The following is a 19,205-nucleotide window of genomic DNA, read 5'->3' as shown; positions in this document are numbered from 1 at the left end:
TAAGTATGACATATGACAAAAAACTTTTTATAATGTACAGTACATTCATTTCTATTAAAAAGCACTTGAAAGTAAAGGTATAAATGAACTGTTAACTTAAATTGATAAAAAAAAAAGGATTTATTTAAAACCTTTAGCATGTATTATTTGTAACAGAAAGAAACTAGAAGTCTTTCCAGAAATATAGGTGTGAAACATGGATACCTATTATAACCAATATTATTCACTGTTGTACTAGAAATCTTAAAAATATCAATAAGAAAAAGAAATATAAGGAATAAGAATAGGAAATTAAGCAATAAAACTATCATTTCCTGCAGACTTGATGGTATACTTTAAAAAAAAATCTCAAAATCTCAAAGACTCAATAATAATTTTAGCATAATATAATGTAAATACACATAAATTGTGAGTATTTTTATATATCACAAACAGAACACTTTAAGAAGAGATAGTAGGAGATACATATTTAAAATAATGCTGGATAATATAAAATATATGAAAATATTCTTGCCAAAACAAATCCAGGAATTATATGAATATAATTATAAAACACTCTTTTATGAAATAAGGTCAGATTTAAATAACTGGAGAAATAATTGTTCACAATTGGTCAGTGACAGTGACATAAAATGACAGTTCCACTTATACTTATCCAATGCCATTCCAAATTAAATTGCCAAAAAAATTTAATCAAGCCAAAAATAATAAAATTCATTTGAAAGAACAAAAGATCAAGAATATCAAAAGAAGTAATGAAAAGAATTGTAAAGGAAGGAAGTTTAGCAGTATCAAATCTTAAATCATGTTATATGGCAGTAATTATCAAAGTTATCTATTACTAGCTAAGAAATAGCAATAGAAAGGTAGATCAAGAAACAGTAGCAAATAATTAAAGTAACTTTGTATTTAACAAGTGTAAAGAGAAGATGTTGGGATAAAGATTCATTATTTGGTAATGTTGTTAGGAAAAGTAGAAAACAGCCTGGCAGAAATTGGGCATATGCCAATATCTTCCACTATTGCCAAGATAAGGTCAAAATAAGTGCAATTTAGATATAAAGAGAGATATTACAGGAAAATTTAAACATATTATGTTTCAGATATAGGGTTAGGCAAATAATTCATGAATAAATAAATGATAGAGAACAGGGTGAAGTGTAAAGTGGATAATATCAATTACATTAATTTAAAAAGTTTTTGCACAACAAAATAAATGTAGCCAAGGTCAGAAGAAAGCAGAAAATTTGGTGGGGGGGGGGCAGAGAGAATTTGTAGATAGTTTCTCAGAAACAAACAAATCTCAAATCTATAAAGAACTTTGAAAATATATATATAAGAAGATGAGTCATTCTCCAATTGATAAATGGTCAAAAGATATGCAAAGTTTTTCAATAAAAGATCAAAACAATTTATAGTCAAATAAAAATACTTTATATCATTGTTGATTAGAGAAATGCAAATTGAAAAACCTGGAGATATCATTTTAAACCTATCAGATTAGTTGAAATGATTGAATGGAATGCGATAAATGTGGGAGAAGTGGAAAAATTGGGACACTAATTTACTATTAGTGGAATTTTGAACTATCCAACCATTTGGAAAGCAATTTGAAATTATTCCAAAAGAGTTAAACTATCTATATCCTTTGAACTAGAAACAACAGAGCTAATAATAGCAGAGCTATTTCCAAAAATGATTAGGGAAAAAAAGGAAATTGTGTAAAGCAACTCTCTTTGTGGTGGCAATGAAGTGGAAATTACAAGGATATACATCAGTTGGAAAGAGATTGATCAAGTTGTGCTACAAGATTGTGATGAAATGCTATTCTCCTATAAGAAATGATGAGTTTGATGATCTTAAAAAACAAAGGTAGACTTGCATGAAATAATGAAAAACAAAATGAACAGAACTAAGAGAGCACTGTATACAGTGACAGTAATTTTTAAGAACAACTTTGTATTTGATTATAAATACCCAAATCAAGGACATATGAAGGAAGAAGTTATTGGCACCCAGAGAAAGAACAGATAGAGTATATACAGAATGATTGTATACACACACACACACACACACACACACACACACACACACAAAAACATATTTGTAATGGTAGCTATATCTAGAACAGGGTGGGGGAAGTGAAGAAAAACATATTTACATATTCTCTTTGTTACATATTTAAAAGAAACATAAGATTTTTATTATCATATATAATCATCCTTTTTAATAATAATATGCTTTGTAAATGCTTCTTTTATTCCATAAATTAAAAGTAAAACAATTTTTTATAAAGTGCTTTGTGCATTTATTTCTTCCTCCCCCAGAGAGTCAGTTGTATAACATTTACCGACATTAAGTGTATATGTATAGGTGTGCATATAAATATCCACATTAAAGTATTATAAAGGATTTTAATTTCACATAAGTAATAGTCAGCTTTGAATTTCATAAAAAATATTGTTCTGATAGTGGATGTGAATATGTTACAAGATTTTGAAATTCTCCAGTTTCTAAGATGCACAAGAACTGAAAAGAATGCAAGAATTTATTATGCAAGAAGGTAGCAAAATTGTAATCAACTATTTAAATCTTTATTTCTTTTATTTATAATTCTGACACTGACACTTTTAAAAAAGATTTAAATTTCATTTAAACATTTAATTTCAACAAAATATTATAAGACAGGTTTACATCACTTGAAGTCCTTGAAATATGCATTTAAATAGAATATAGACTTGAATGAATGTAAAGGAAATGGAAACTAAATACCATTATTGAAAGATATTCAGAATATCAAGACTGATAATATGTATGTATTCAAATTAGATTTCCTATGATCTGGTAAATGTTCAATGATATAGCATGCACTTGGAAGTTAAAATATTTCTAGAAATAGCTTAAGAAATAGCACAAAACTATTTTTAATTTTAAATGAATATTAGAGACTTTCAATATAAATATGAATACCTGTTACATTTAAAAGATATTTTAGCAGTAAGAGCAATGATTTAAAAGTACTAGGAAAACATTTTGGACATTTATAATATCAGTGTATCTTCTGTTTTCCTTTGAAGCGTCAACTTTCTTCAGTCTTTTCTAAGAAATGACATGATGTAAAACTGGTAAATATTTCAAAATAATGAAATCTTGGTTTTCTATTTTTAAGAATATTATATTTGTTATTATACTGCCTCAGTGTAAGAAATATCCATCCTGATGAAATCACAGATCCATCAAAATATTACAATTTGAAAATTGTACAAGCCAACTTATTCAAATACAACAGATTATGTATTTAATAAAAAGTAAAAGATTTGTAGCAATATATTTTTCAACACAAATAAGTCACTTTCACATAAACAACATTGACATTCTAATACAAAATACCATGATGATCATTTTGGGCACATATAATGTTTCTTTTCTAAGCAGCAGAATTCACTAGACTTAATAATGATAAGTTGTTGAACTTTTAACACATTTTACCATCTTTTGGAAGACAGTGCAAGAGAATGCTAACATCAGAGAAGAATTTATTTTGCCAACTGCCACAATCTGTTATGTCTTAAATTAAGCTTGACAGTGGTGTACAAAAAAAAATACTATGAAGCTGGATTTTTAAAAAGAACAATATTGATGCACACAAAACAAAACTTTATAATTAGTTTAGAGAACAAATCTGGGTCATTTTTATAAGCAACAGCTACATATAAGCTGTAACTGTTACTTACAATTACATCTTCCATTCAATATTTTGCCCTTATAGCACATATTATTACTTCTAGTGGATAAACAAAACTCTTTGCAATAAGTACAAAGAGATATGGTTATTGGAAATTTGTTACAACAGTGCAAATGTTTTATTTAGTACTTGATAATATATTTTACAAATGGAAAAATCATAAACTATTGGCTCATGGAAAATATCTTCTCAAATTTATCCCCTAATATTGTGCTTAAAATTTTTAATTCTCTAAATAATTTTACACAAAATTGAGTATAAGACTCAAAAACTAACATAAATTAAGAGCAAATGTTTCCATTTTCAAAATTGTGGGTGGTGTACATTTTGTAAAATATTTTTCATATTAATTGTGAATTTTTACAATGAAGTTTCACCATTTTTCTAAACTTATATGGACCTATCATTTTTTACTTGATCGCAATTTCCCAAGAAATAATTATGATTATAAACAAATGATAGCTATAAGTCAGAAGCAAAATTGAAATATAAATATATTTTAATCTAATAATCCTTTTAAAATATATTCAATATTGTATCTGTTCTAGTTAGTTTCAAAGCATTAAAATTTTAAATAGGAGGGATTTTATATCTTCTTGAGTTGAAGTACAATGACTTTGAATTAAATATATAGCATCTTTAGGAAGAAATCTACATTTTCTTTCAAAGACTTTAGTGAAATAATTTTGTACTTAGATATTTTTAATGAAATAAATCAAAATGTTATATTACCTTATATGAAAAGGTACTACCAATATTATTTCTGATATTTTTATGGAATGCTGTTAAGTATATGGTATTTGTCATTCTCATAACTAAAAAAGCACATTTAAAATTCTGTAAAATATAAACTTAGTTTTCTTCATATGCTACAAACCTTCACTTAATCAAAAAAAGTAAAACTCTAATTTTGAAAGGCTCACTTTTCAGGTATTTATTACATTTAAAAATTACCAATGGGGGCAGCTAGGTGGCACAATGGATGGAGACCTGCCCTGGAGTCAGGAGGACCTGAGTTCAAATTCAACCTCAGACACTTAATAATTGCCTAGCTGTGTGACCTTGGACATGTCATTTAACCCCATTGCCTTAAATAAATTTTTAAAAAATTCAATTATAAATTCTCATTTTGTTTCTTGGTGTAGTATCTAAAAAATGGGGTATACTCTCTTTAAGTACAATACCAGAACAGATAGGAATGGAAGTAGAGGGACAGTAACAACTCAGAAAATAAATAATTTGCTGATTTCAATAACTACATTAGTAGATGTGGTCTAAAAATTCATTTTCTTTTAAGATATGTGGGAAGTTTCAAACACACTGCTTTGGTGGAAAGTGGCAAATCAGTTTGTTTAATGAAATAAATGAAGGTCTGCAAAGTCAAAAATAAATAATTAAGGCAATGTATATAGACAAAAATGAAAAAAAAACCTGAAGTGGTTATTTAGATATCTCAGAAAATATGGGGAAGAAAACAAGTCTAATGCTTTGTATGTTTGAGTTCACTGAATAGCTACAGATTTTCAGTATAATCTAACACTATAATTGCCTGATTTTCCACTTTACTAGTATAGACAGGGTAAGAAATATCAAGAGGACAAAATTCTCCATTAAATTGCATTATTTTCTGAAAAACAAATAATTGTTAATTTAACACTGAAACAACTGTTTATATGAGAGTGAGATAGTGATTAATTTTATTATACAAAGTGATATAGTGATATAATTTTTTTTCAGATTCAGGACTTTCCTTAGTCTATATATAAAATAGCTTAGAGAATGGACTTAAAGGACCATACATTCATTCTAAATATCTATGAAGAGAACTTTCAAAACATAGAGGATAGAAATCTATGCTACATTGTATAGAAACCAGTTTTATGCATAAAATAGCATTGTTTTTATACTAGTCCACTAACTGTTGCCCATATATGAAATTCTATCTCATAATTATCTTTGCACAAGTGTTCTCCTGCCTTCCTCTTCCTTATAGAATCTCTAACTTCCTTCAAGTTTTACATAAGGCTTTTCCTGATCTCTTATCTTCCTGCCCAGTTTTTAACACAACTAGTACTATCTTGAATTTTTAAAAAATTTTCCTATGTAAACATTTTTCCACCAGTAAAGTACAAACTTCTTCAGAGCAGGGACAATTCTATTTTTTGTTTTTGTACCTAGCATAGTACTTTGAAATAGGAAGCACTTGAGAAATATTTATTGAGTTGAACTGAATTATTTCCAAAACATACTTTCATTTATATTTTCTAAAAATACATAAATGTTTTGTAATCATAACTAGTTTCTAAAGAGTTGTGAGTGCACTGGAATTTGAGATGCAGGTGCATTCATACACATTCTGCTGACTCTGACATACATTCTGCTGACTCTGACGTACATTCTTCTGACTACAGAAATAAAAGTTGAAGGATAAAAGAACAAATATGGGGCATATAAAAATAGTTGTTAGTCTCTTACTTCTAGGTGATATTCCTCTATTGTCTGTTTAAATATTAGATTATCTCTGTTAAATTAAAACAGAACATTAATCTTCTGTTGAAAATTAAGTCCAATATAAAACAAAAAAAGAAAACTTGCATCTTGTGGAGCTATCACAAATTAACAAGGAAAAAATACAATTATGAAAGAAATTTTTTTGCCTTATCTCAACTGGGAGTTTCTTTAATGCACTGAACATTAGCCCCTCCAGTGTATATAGTAAATATTTCTTTTCCTAAATATCAGGTAACTGTGAATACTCCTTGAGTTCGGTAAACATTATCCAGGCTTTTCAAATTGTTAATTTGTAGTTGCACTATTTTAAAAGGAGTACTTCCCAAATTACAAAGGTTAAACTGTGGAAATGAAAAATTAACAGTATTTAAAGATATTAAACAAATTTAATAGTGCTTTAAATACAGTGTTACTTAAATTTCAGCAACTGACTTATTTAATACTGATCTCATTTTTAGATAAGGAAAGGAAAAGTCTAAGGCAAAAAAAAAATTAAAATCTTTCCTTAGTTTAACATGAGGAACAATGTGGATGATGTGCAAACCAACATTCTTTGACATAACTTTAAATAATTTTTGTTATTTAATGAACATTAATAATTGATCAAATTGATTGCAGGTAAGCAGTTTTGGGGAATAACACCTCCATAGAATAGACAAAATCTTTTCAGCTAAAAGGAAATCACATTTTAATGTTTCCAATTTTTTCTGTTTTCCATATTGTCACATATTATATTATGAAATAAGGTTGTCAGTGGACTAAATGAATTTTAGACTAATCAGAGACTATCAAGTATTAACCATGAATTGATAGAATTAGATATCTGGGAATCAATTTTTTATCTCTGTCTCATATTATCTTCCCAATTATTTTAGAATTATGAAGGCATTTAAAATGGGAATGTAAAAAAGAACCAGACCAGAAATAGAACAATAAGGACACCAAGCACTGTTATTCTTCCCTAAGAAATTTTTTGTTTGTTTAGATAGGTCAACAGTTGAAACTTATTCCATATCAGAAGCATCATTGTCAGAAAGATGATAATTACTTCCCTTCACCCGAATATATTCTATGTATCTCCCTTCATCAGAATCTAAAGTACCACATGTGCATAATTTGTTTTGAAACAGTGATTCAATTTCCTCTAGTTTTCTCCCTTTGGTCTCAGGAAGACAAGCATAGATGAAAATGAGTCCCAGACCAGCAAATCCAGCATAGAGAAAGAAGGCTCCTGAAATTGAAAACAATACACATAGTCATGAATTAAACTTTTCATTGTAACAAATGGTCAAGTTTATAGGGTCATTTTGAGTGGGAAAAAAAGATTATTTATCAGTACCTAACAGTTCTTTTATATGTGGTGTTCAATAAATAGCAGTTGAATAAATGAGAGATTGACAGAGATAGAAAGACTTGCTAAAGGGATATGATATAATTATATATATATATATATATATATATATATATATATTTCTTTATATGGAAGGAGAAAGCATGGAAAGGAAGGAAAACAGATTTACAGAAATTTCCTCCACTTCTAAACCCCAAGCACTTTGCTACTATTATTGAAACTTACCTAAAGTGTAGGATTCTTGTTATGGAACCAAACATGTGTCTGGTTTACTCTGGGCTGTCCTAGGTCTGTGAATGGATAAACTATTTCTATAAACCTTCCTTGAACCTATGTTATGAAGGCAATTATATGCTAAGCCTTGCTAAGTATTTTACAGCAGTTGTCTATCTTCTCTTCTTATATAGAACTTGAAAATATATAATTCAATGTTCGTTCACATGTTAAAAAACCCAGAAATGAAAGAAAAGAAACCCAAAATGCTAAGCTGTGACAATGTGGTTTCATTTGTTTATGCTTAGGTTATTTCTCATGCCACCTTTATTACTATATTTATTATTATACTTGATACCCTGATGAAAAAGTTTTCAGGTAAACCTGAAACAGTTGTATCTTTATAAGAGAATTTAACAGATTAAAGAAAGTTCATGCTTGCATTTTCATACATAATATGAATTAAGTTTAAATAACAAACAAATAGGCTTGTGAGTTGCTGGAATTAATCTAAAAAATCAGGTTATGTTTAAATGTACATGTTGGACCATTGTAAAGGAAAGTATCTGATCAAATCAAATAATCTAAATCATGGTTTTGAGTTAGAGGAGACCTTAGATATAGTTTAATCCAATACAGTCATTTTACAAGAGAGAAAATGATATCCAGATAAATTAAGGAAATTGATCAGCATCACAAGGTACTTGATTGAACTATATCAAGACTAATTAGCTAAATCGAAGTGCTTTATATGCAGACATATAATCTCAATGTCATATAAGAAGTGGAATTTACTTCCATACTGGAATTTCTTATTAGTTGTAAAATTGTGTTGTTAAGTCATTTCAGTCATGATCAACTAGCACCTCATGACCCTATTTGGAATGTTTAGACAAAGATATTGGAATCCTTTGCCATTTCCTTTTCCAGCTCATTTTACAAGACAAACAGGGTTAAATGCCTTGCCCAAGGTCACTCAGGTAGTCAGTGCCTGAGGCTATATTTAAATTCTGGTCTTCTTGATTTCAGGGTCACCTTAACTACCCAGCAGTACAATAAATCTCCATGACTTATCCCAATGGCTCATTATGACTCAAGTGTGACCTGGTTTCACAATAGGTATAGTAGGAAATATAACCTCTGATATAGTCTACCAAGATGAGAAAGCTTCAAGTAAGGTTCCTGAAGATCAAATCTGTCTCAGAAGAGGGAAGTATATAGAAGGTTAGACAACAGGTGATGAACTATTAAGCTTTGGTGACTGATAACAAATCAAAATTCAATATAGTTTTTAACTCTTGCATTTTGTAGTTAAGATGGAAGAGTGCTATATATGTGTGTGGGAAAATCATATAGTTCTAAGATTGTCTATATCACTTAATTAACTTTCACTTTAACTTGAGTTGATATATTTGGAAAGAATGAAAAGCCTCTTGATGCAGAGAATTATGAATGTGGAAAATTTATAATCAGAAACAAATTCTGTAATCTTTAATGCTGTTAAATCTTGTTAAAGTGTGGAAAGCTCTTTGCTATTGAGATGTAAATTGACTTCTTTTGTTTCATTGTTAAATATAAAATTTGAATTCCCCCCCCCCATATCTCCTTTACCCAGGTTCTAGTTCCCAGTACTTGGCCTTACCCATTGACCCTGGCATGACCAGAAATGACATTGAACTTAGAAGTCACACACCTTGGGACGGGCAGGACCAATATATATCATTTCCCTTTGGAGAATATCAGGCTCAGGTGCTAGACCACTCCCAAAGCATAACACCTTGTCCAATTTACTACAGAAGTTTTTTTTGGGGGTGGTGTTGCATGGCAGTGGGGTTAAGTGACTTGCCCAAGGTCACACAGCTAGGTAATTATTAAGTGTCAGGTCACATTTGAATTCAGGTCTTCCTGATTCCAGGGCCAGGGCTTTATCCTGCATCACCTAGCTGCCCTTTAAGAAGTTTTTTTTAAGAGGAAGTACAGCTGCTTCTTGCCTCTTCTTGCCTCTACCTTCCACCCTACAGGATGTCTGCATCTCTCTTTCCTTTCTAGTTATGAGCTCCCAAGCTAGACCCTGGTATTTTAGCACAGACCTCCATGCCACTTGTGTCTGTCTGTCTGTCTGTCTGTCTGTCTCTCTCTCTCTCTCTCTCTCTCTCACTGACCTAACCTATCCTCAAGGTGCTTACTGCTTTTTGGGGAGTTTTACTTTACAATATTTTACAGTAAATCCTGATCTGTTTTAAAAACCTTTTTTCTATCTTTAATTGGCTATCCCAAATCCCATGGGCAATGCTCTGTGTTAATATTCTTTCTAAAAATTAAACCTGAAGGAATAAAGAAGTTGTGGTAGAATGAAATAATTATTTATTAGTTCTGTTTAGAGAAATGAATTTGGTGGAGTTTCACAATGTAATCAAAGGCAAAGAGATATAATTTCACATCATACTTTATCTTGTCAGGTGATCATGATACCCATTACATAAATTACCTTAAAGATAAACTGTGATTGATGCATCAACATTTGTTGCAGAGTATGAAATAGATAAATTTTGCAAGGAGATCACTACTGCCAAGATAGCTGCCTGAATGAAAGGTGTTTCCACTGAGTAGGGGAATAAACTGAGAAAACCAAAGATATCCAGAAATCCTTAGGATGGTGACCTTAGAAGCCCTACTGAGCTGCAGTAGAGAGCAATTTAGCAAAGTAAAATGATGCGATGAATGGCCTTCATGTTGTAGCTTTTAGACTTTTTAAACTGCAATGCCCAGATTAAGAGAGCTGAGGTCCAAAATTTCTGAGGCCATAACATCTTTTGAATATGCAGTGCCCTTTATCTCTAAGATTCATGAATCTGAAAGGTTAGATTAAGAAATCAGGAGATACAGAGTGAAACAAAGGAGCCTTCTCTCCTGTCCACCTAAAAACATATATTGTGGTGCAGCCTGGCACAAAATCCTCTGTTCTGGAACTAGAAATAGAAAATAAATCAAAGAAGTCAGAAAGCAGAATAAAAAATAAAAGCAAACCTAGAGATCCTCCAAAAGGAGAAAATAATTGTAATGATAGCATGCAGAGGATCAAAAGAATATTGAATTTCATGAATTCCTAGATGATATGAAGCAAGTAATAAACACTCCTGAGGAAACAATTGGAAGGAGAATAAGTAGTGTAGAAAGGAAAGTTTTAAGCCTCATTCAGGAAATTAATTTCCTGAAAACTAGATCAAACAGGAAAAACTCCATAAGACAAAAAGATGCAACAGAGCAAAAATGAAAAAAAAACTGAAAAAATTAAGATATCTGGTATCATAAGCACCTGACCTAAAACATATGTCTAAGCTTAATGTCCTTAATCCTATATTTCTTATCAAAAATTTGTTTCTCAGCTTCTAATTGGGATTTGTAATGTTAACCTAATTCTGAATGTTAACTTCCTCAAGGTTTGTATATAGATAAAAATCTGAAAACAGGCTCTGTCTGTTTCATACAACTTGATTGCATATGCAAGCTTGCAAGTTTAGATTTTATAGCTGTATAGATAATTATCTCTAAAAACCATCCCAAGGAAGCAGGAATTGATCTGGTTATTCCTTTATAGGATACAATAGCTTTCCTTCTAATGGAAATCCTTAACAGTTTTTTAACAATAGAACAGACCAGACCTTGTGAACAGGATAGAGAAGTTATAACTAAAATTAGTGACATAGATTAATGTGTAACCTGATTTTTGGTCACCAACAATTTTATATGTCATTCATTGTCTTTTCTGTGGAAATATGCCCACAAAACCTCGAATCAGGGTTGATATCTTTAGTGATACCATACTCTTAAGGTTTCAGAGAATAAAACTTCATGGATAAATTAACTTTTTTATTTCATTTTTAGTCTAAGAAAATTATGGTTAAGACAAATTAAGTAGAACTAATTTAAGAGCTACTTAACTGCAAGAGGGTTAAGCTAAGATGACAGAACTCACTCAAAGTCACCTCCAAACAACTATAAAATAGGAACTCAAATAGAATCCTGGAGTGTTAGAACTAAAAAAAGGCGAGTCTAATGCAACTTTGAAGACCAGCAAAAAAGGTTTGACACATTGGGATAAAAGAGGATTAATCTTATGCAGATGGAATCAAGGAAAGTCAGAAGTAGATGGCACCCCAGGAAGGTATCAGTGAGACCCTCAGCCCTGGGACAGGGCAACACAGAGGGTGACATACATACATATGTATGTATGTATGTATGTGTATACATAGAAATATATATATGAAAATATAATCAAATTTTTAAATTTTTAGTGGGAGACTTCAGCTTTCCTCTCTCAGAAGTAGATAAATCTATCTACAAAATAAACAAGAGTTAGGAAGGTGAAAAAGAATTTTACAAAAGGTTAATATGATTGAATAAGAATACAAAGAAATATAACATTTTCTCAGCTTACCTGATACACAAAAATGACCATGTGTTAGGGTATTAAAAACCTTACAATCAAATACAGAGAAGCTGAAATCTTAAATGCATCTATTTTGGATCATAATATAGTAAAAATTACATTCAATAATAGGCAGTGGAAAGATAAAAAATTAATTAGAAACTAAATCATCTAATCCTAAATAATGAGTGGATCAAAGAATAAATCATAAAAACAATCAAATTTCATTAAGGAGAATGTCAAATACCAAAATCTCTGGGATGCATGCAGTCAAAGGAATTTTTGTTTGTTTGTTTGTTTTTTGCAAGACATTGGGCCTGTGCTCTATTCACTGTACCACCTAGCTGCCCATATTTAATCAAAGGAGTTTTTAGGGGAAAATATCTTTAAATACTTAAGTAAATGAAATTGAAAAATCAATGTACTGGGCATGGAAAAAATCTAGAAAAAGAACAAATTAAAAATCTCCAAATTAAAAACAAAATTGGAAAATCTGAAAATCAAAGAAGAAATTAATACAATTGAAAGGAAGAAAATCATTGAGCTGATACATCTAGGTACTGATTTTATTGAAAATAATAATAAAATAGATAAACCATTAGTTAATTTGATTAAAAAAGGGAACTAAATTATTTGTAACAAAAATTAAATGGTTGGATTCACCACAAATGAAGAGGAAATAAAAGCAATTATTAGCAGCTATTTTGCCCAGTTATCTGCCATTAAATCTGATAATCTAAGTGAAATGGATGAATATTTGCAAAAATATAAATTGTTCACATTAACAGAAGAGAAAACAGAATACTTAAATAATTCTATCAATGAATTCCTTAAGAAAATTTCCCAGGACCAGAAGGATTCAAAAGTAAATTCTACCTAACACCTACATTCTATATAAACTATATGGAAAAACTGATAAAGAATAAATTCTACCAATTCCTCTTATGATATAAGTATGATGCTGATACCTAAACAAGGAAGAGTGAATACAGATAAGAAAACTATGAACCAATTTCCTTAATGCATATTGATGCAAAAAACAAATAAAATATTAGCAAGGAGAGTACAGAAGTATATCACAAAGATCATACACTATGACCAATGAATGAGATTTTATACTAGAAATGCTGGTCTGGTTCAACATTAGGAAAATTATCAACATAACTGAACATACCAACAATTAAACTAACCAAAATGGTATGATTATCAATAGATGAAGAAATAACTTTTGGCAAAATACAAAATCAATTTCTATTAAAACATACTTGAGAGCATAGGAATGTATGCATGTATATGTATATGTATATGTATAGGTATAGGTATATGTGTGTATGTATATATGTATATGTATGTGTATGTGTATATGTATATGTATATGTATACATAGATATATATAGAGATATTTCTATAAGATGATTAATATGCATCTATGCTCATTAAGCAAGTATTATCTGTAGTGGAGATAGGCTAAAACCATTCTAATAAGATCAGAATTGAAGCATTGAAACATATTACCATTATTTTTCAATATTGCATTAAGAACTATAGCTATAAAGTAAGAAAAATAAATTGAAGGAATTAAAATAGGTAATAAAAATAGCAAAATTATAACTCTTTGAAGATGATAAAATAGTATACTTGGAGATGCCTGGAATCAACTGAAAACCTACTTGAAATAGCTCACAACTTTAGCAAAGTTATAGGATATCAAATAAACCCACATAAATATTTAGCCTTTATTTATTTATCTATTTATTTATTTTTTTAACTATTTATTTATTTATTTATTGCTTTCTGCAAGGCAATGGGGTTAAGTGACTTGCACAAAGTCACACAGCTAGGTAATAATCAAGTGTCTGAAGTCGAACTTGAACTCAAGTCCCCCTGACTTCAGGGCTGGTGCTCTATCCACTGTACCACCTAGCTGCCCCAATCATCAGTCTTTTTTTTTGCAAGGCAAATGGGGTTAAGTGGCTTGCCCAAGTCCACACAGCTAGGTAATTACTAAGTGTCTGAGGCCGGATTTGAACTCAGGCACCCCTGACTCCACGGCTGGTGCTCTATCCACTGGGAATCCAACTGCCCCCAATCATCAGTCTTTAAATAGATTATCAACAAATCCTTACAAAAAGAGATGGAAAACTTCTTTTAAAATAACTGTATACAATATAAAACACTTGGAAGTCTAATTGTCAAGTCAAACCTAGGAACAATATAAATGCAATCACAACAAAAAATTGTTCACATAAATTAAGACATCTAAACAAATGGAAAAATGTCAATTTCTTATGGGTAAGCTGAATCCAGATAATTTCTACCTAAGTAAACTTACTACCGAACTACCAAAATATATTTTACAGTTAGAAAACATAATGAAAAAATTCATCTGAAGAATATAAAGGTTAATGTTTTTAAGGCAATTACTGAAAAGAAATGTGAAGGAATAACTTCAACTCTTTGCAATATTCTTTTATCAAAAGATATGAGCTGCAATCCCTCCTTTCTGCTTAAATTAAGACCTCTCCAGGAAATAGCATATTCTTAGCAGAATAAAATAAAAATAATTGTAATCATTTGTGCATATTCATATCCATGCAAATTCTCAAAGATGAAGCTTGCTTCTAGTGAGAAAGAGAATAATTACATGAAACATAACTTGGAGAAATTCCCTCAAATACTGATGGATTTCTATAGGAGACTTATGGTAATTTACTGCATAATCTTCACCATTTTGACTCCCCACCTTTTTAAAATGTTTTTATGATTTTTAAAATGGAATTTCTCTTTCCATCTCTGCCTATTAGACTGGTCTTCACCATGACACAAATCTTTCCAAAATAAGAATTGTATTTCAAAGATAAAACCATTCTTGCTATCTCCATACTCTAGGACACCAAGAATTCAAACAAGGTTAAACCAAACAGGACAAACCCAAAGCAAAGAAAACTAATGTCTTAGGTCCTTCCATGTTCAGTTATCACCTCCTTTCCCACCACCAAAGACTACAAAAGCTGATCCACAAGTTTCTAGTAGATCTCAACTTTATACCCAATTCTCAAATTCCAGATGGAAGAAATCTATTCACCAAAGTTCGACTAAAGAACACAATAGCAACAAAGAATGATGTCACTTTGTGCTGTAAAAATTAACATAATAAAAATGACAATTCTACTTAAATTAAATTATTTATTTAGTGTCATACCAAACTTCCAAAAATTACTTTAGTGAACTAGAAAAAATAATAACTAAATTCATACAGAGGCACAAAAGGTCAAGAATATCAAGAAAATTAATTAAAAAAATACAAAGAAAGGCAGTCTAGCCATACGAGATCTAAAATTATATTAAAATGCATCAGTCATCAAAGCAGTTTGGTACAGGCTAAGAAATAGAATGGAGGATAGATTAGATGCAATTCAGACAGCAGTAAATCACTATAGTAATCTACTCTTGATAAACCCAAAAATTCCAGCTTCTGGTATAAAGAACCTCACTGATAAAAAAGGGAGAACTGGGAGATAGTATGACAGAAACTAGGAATAGACCATCATCTCATAACCTATACCAAGATCAGGTCAAAATAGGTATAAGATTTAGACATAGAAGGTAATAATAGGTTACTTGTCAGATCTATGGAAAGGGGAGCAGTTTATGAACAAGAGATAGAGAACATTACAAAAAACACTGGATAGTTTTGATTACATTAAGTTAAAATTTTATCACAAACAAAACCACAGCAACCAAGATTAAAAGGAATGTACTAAGTTGGGAAACAATTTTTGGCAACTAGTGTTTCTGATAAAGGATTCATTTCTAAAATATATAGAGAACTGGGTCCAATTTTTAAAAATCAAGTCATTCCCCAATTGATTAATAGAAATGGAAAGGCAATTTCTCAAAAAAGAAACAAAGCTTTCTATAATCATATGAATAATTGCTCTAAATCATTATTGATTGATTAGAGATGCAAATTAAAGTATCTTTGAGGTATTACCTCACACCTCTCAGATTGGCCAATATGACTAGAAAGGATACAGATCAATGTTGGAGGGGATGTGGGAAAACTGGAACACTGATACATTGTTGGTGGAGTTATGAACTGATCCTATCTTTCTGGAGAGCAAATTGGACAATGTTGGCATGTTTTTATGCCCAAAGGGCAATAACAATGTGCATACTCTTTGATCCAGCAATAGCACTCTTGGATTTATATCCTGAAGAGATCATGAAAAGGGGTGAAAAACCCACATGTACAAAAATATTCATAACAACACGGTTTGTAGAAGCATAGAACTGGAAATTGAGGGGATGTCCATCAGTTGGGGTGTGGCTGTTCAATTTGTGATATATGTATGTGATGAAACACTATTATACTATAAAACGATGAGGGATGGGGCGGCTAGGTGGTGTAGTGGATAAAGCACTGGCCTTGGAGTCAGGAGTACCTGGGTTCAAATCCGGTCTCAGACATTTAATAATTACCTAGCTGTGTGGCCTTGGGCAAGCCACTTAACCCCATTTGCCTTGCAAAAACCTAAAAAAATGATGAGGGACTGGATTTCATAAAAGCCTGGAAAGACCTGCATGAATTGATGTGGAGTGAAATGAGCACAAACAGAACATTACACAGATTAACAACAACCATGATGGACTTGTTCATTTCAGCAGTGCAATAATCAAAGACAATTTTAAGGGACTTATCATGGAAAATACCATCTATATTCAGAGAAGGAACTGTGGAGATTAAATGAAGACCAAAGCTTATTATCTTCAATTTTTAAGAGTTGTCTTATATATTATATCATTTTGTTATGTCTACTATTTTCATTCTTCCCTTTGGACTGATTCTCCTCTCACAACACAATCAATATCAATCAATATTTAGCACAGTTACAAAATTGTAAATATACCCATATCCAATTATCTCCCTTCCAAAGGAGGGGTCAGAGGAGGGAAGGAACTCAATGCAGTTAAATAAACAGATATAGGAAAATAGTTTTAAAATTGGCAACATTATGGAGATGACTTTGTGATTAGTGGAATGATAAAACACAAACCAAGAAAAAGAAAGACAAATCAAGCTACCCACCTCTTTTTTTTTGCTTCCTAAGACAAGGGATTCTCTATTTTAGTATTTTATTTTTCCTCAAATACATGTATTAACTTTTAAAAGTTTGAGTCCCAAGTTCCCTTCCTTCCTCTTTCTGCATTCCTTCACCACAAAGGCAAACAACCTGACAGAGTTTACATGTGCAGCCATGCAAAATATATTCCTACACTAGTTATGTTGAAGAAAAAAACATGGACCACAAAAATATCTCAAGAAAAATGAAGTATAGATGCTTCATTCTGTTTTCAGATATCATCAATTATTTCTCTAGGGATGGATAGCATTTTTTCATCTCAAGTCCTTCAGAGTTGTCTTGGATTCTTGTATTACTAAGAATAACTAAGCCATTCATAGATGATCATCTCACAATATTGTTGTTGCTTTGTATACAGTACATTTCACTTTGCCCATGTAAGGCTTTCCAGGTTTTTCTGAGAGAATCTTACTCATAATTTTTATGGCATAATAGTGTTAGATTATAATCACATAGGACAATTTTTTCAGTCATTCCTCAATTTACAGACATCCCCTCAATTTAATTTTTTGCCACTAGAAACGCACTGCTATAAACATTTTTGCACACATAGGTCCTTTCCCTTTTTGTTTCTTTTATCTCTTTTGAACTCAAACATAGTAGTTGTATTACTAGGTCAAAAGGCATGCATGTTTTTTATAGCCTTTGGGCATATTTACAAATTGTTTTAGAGAATGGTTAAATCAGACCATAACTCTACCAGTAGTACACTTATGTCTCATTTTTCCTGCATCCCCAACATATTTTCCTTTTTTGTTTTATTAGACAATCTCATAGTTATGAGATTCAGAGTTACCTGTCTTCTGGTCTGTGAATGACTACAAGCATCCTTTTCTTCCCTGGAAATATGAGGGTCCCTTCTCCATTGCAGTTGCAAAGAGACCCTTGCAATCCTCTTTTGATCAGTTGTTCGACCCATTCATTATCTGTTGACTGAGAATTCTGGAAGCAGACAATTCAGTGGCACCCAGGGATTGCTCCTTGTTTTGCCCCAGCCCAACTGTACTAGCACAGCCTAAACTGCACTTCACTCTCACCCATAAGTTGTCTTTGACTGGAAAATTACTTCACCCTTTCCCTTTGTGGGTTCTGCTGCTCTAGCAATTATTTTATGGCATTATTTAAATGCCATTAAATTTTTGATGGGCTTTGGGGTAGAACAAAGGTGAGTCACTGTCTTTTCTTTTCCATCTTTGCTTTATTGGATTCTCTCTTTCAACCTGTGTTATTTAACAGTTTTTAGCAATGAGTGAGTTAAAGGCATACTTGGGCTATTGGTTAAATTTTCAGATTACACAAAGCTCTGAGTACAATAAATATAAGTAAAAATCCCAAAAGATCTAAGCAGGCTAGAACGTTCAATTCTGAGATTCTGTTAGTGGGTCTGACTGCCTCAAATCTCTCCTCACTACAATCTTCTGTTAGCCACTAAAGTAATTTTCCTAAAGTAGAAGCCTGATCATACAATCTCTTAAATAAACTTGATAGGCTTCCTATTGTCTTCAGGATCATACAAAAATGCTCTTTTCTTGCATTCAAAAACCTTCATAACCTAGTCATCTCCTACCATTACCCTACCTTTCCAGTCTTTTTACACCTTACTCCCCTACATGTACTCTTTGATCTGGTGACACTGACTGTCTCAGAAGCAAGAAACTTTGTCTCTTGGTTCTGGACATTCTCCATGGTAGAATATTGGAAATATTCTTTTTCCTCCACTCTTCTAACCTCCTTGGCTTCCTTTAAATCCAATTAAAATCTCACCTTATACAGTAGTCTTCCCTAACCCCCCAGTGCTTTTCCTCTTTAATC

General features: G+C 31.3%; 1 protein-coding gene across 1 annotated transcript in view; it reads right to left on the bottom strand.

Annotated features, from left to right (window-relative positions):
- Positions 1-1,438: 1,438 nt before the first annotated feature.
- SLC2A13 (solute carrier family 2 member 13) overlaps positions 1,439-19,205 on the bottom strand; it is a 222,416-nt gene continuing 204,649 nt past the window's right edge. The window contains exon 10 of the mRNA XM_074194836.1: positions 1,439-7,487. Coding sequence (XP_074050937.1) covers positions 7,261-7,487 — 227 coding nt within the window. The 3' untranslated portion in view covers positions 1,439-7,260. The remainder of the gene's footprint in view (positions 7,488-19,205) is intronic.

This window comes from Macrotis lagotis, chromosome 7, assembly GCF_037893015.1.
Source record: "Macrotis lagotis isolate mMagLag1 chromosome 7, bilby.v1.9.chrom.fasta, whole genome shotgun sequence".
In the NCBI taxonomy this organism is placed as follows: Eukaryota; Metazoa; Chordata; class Mammalia; order Peramelemorphia; family Peramelidae; genus Macrotis; species Macrotis lagotis.
The sequence above is the reverse complement of the archived record's forward strand: the minus strand, read 5'-3'. Positions and strand labels throughout refer to the sequence as shown.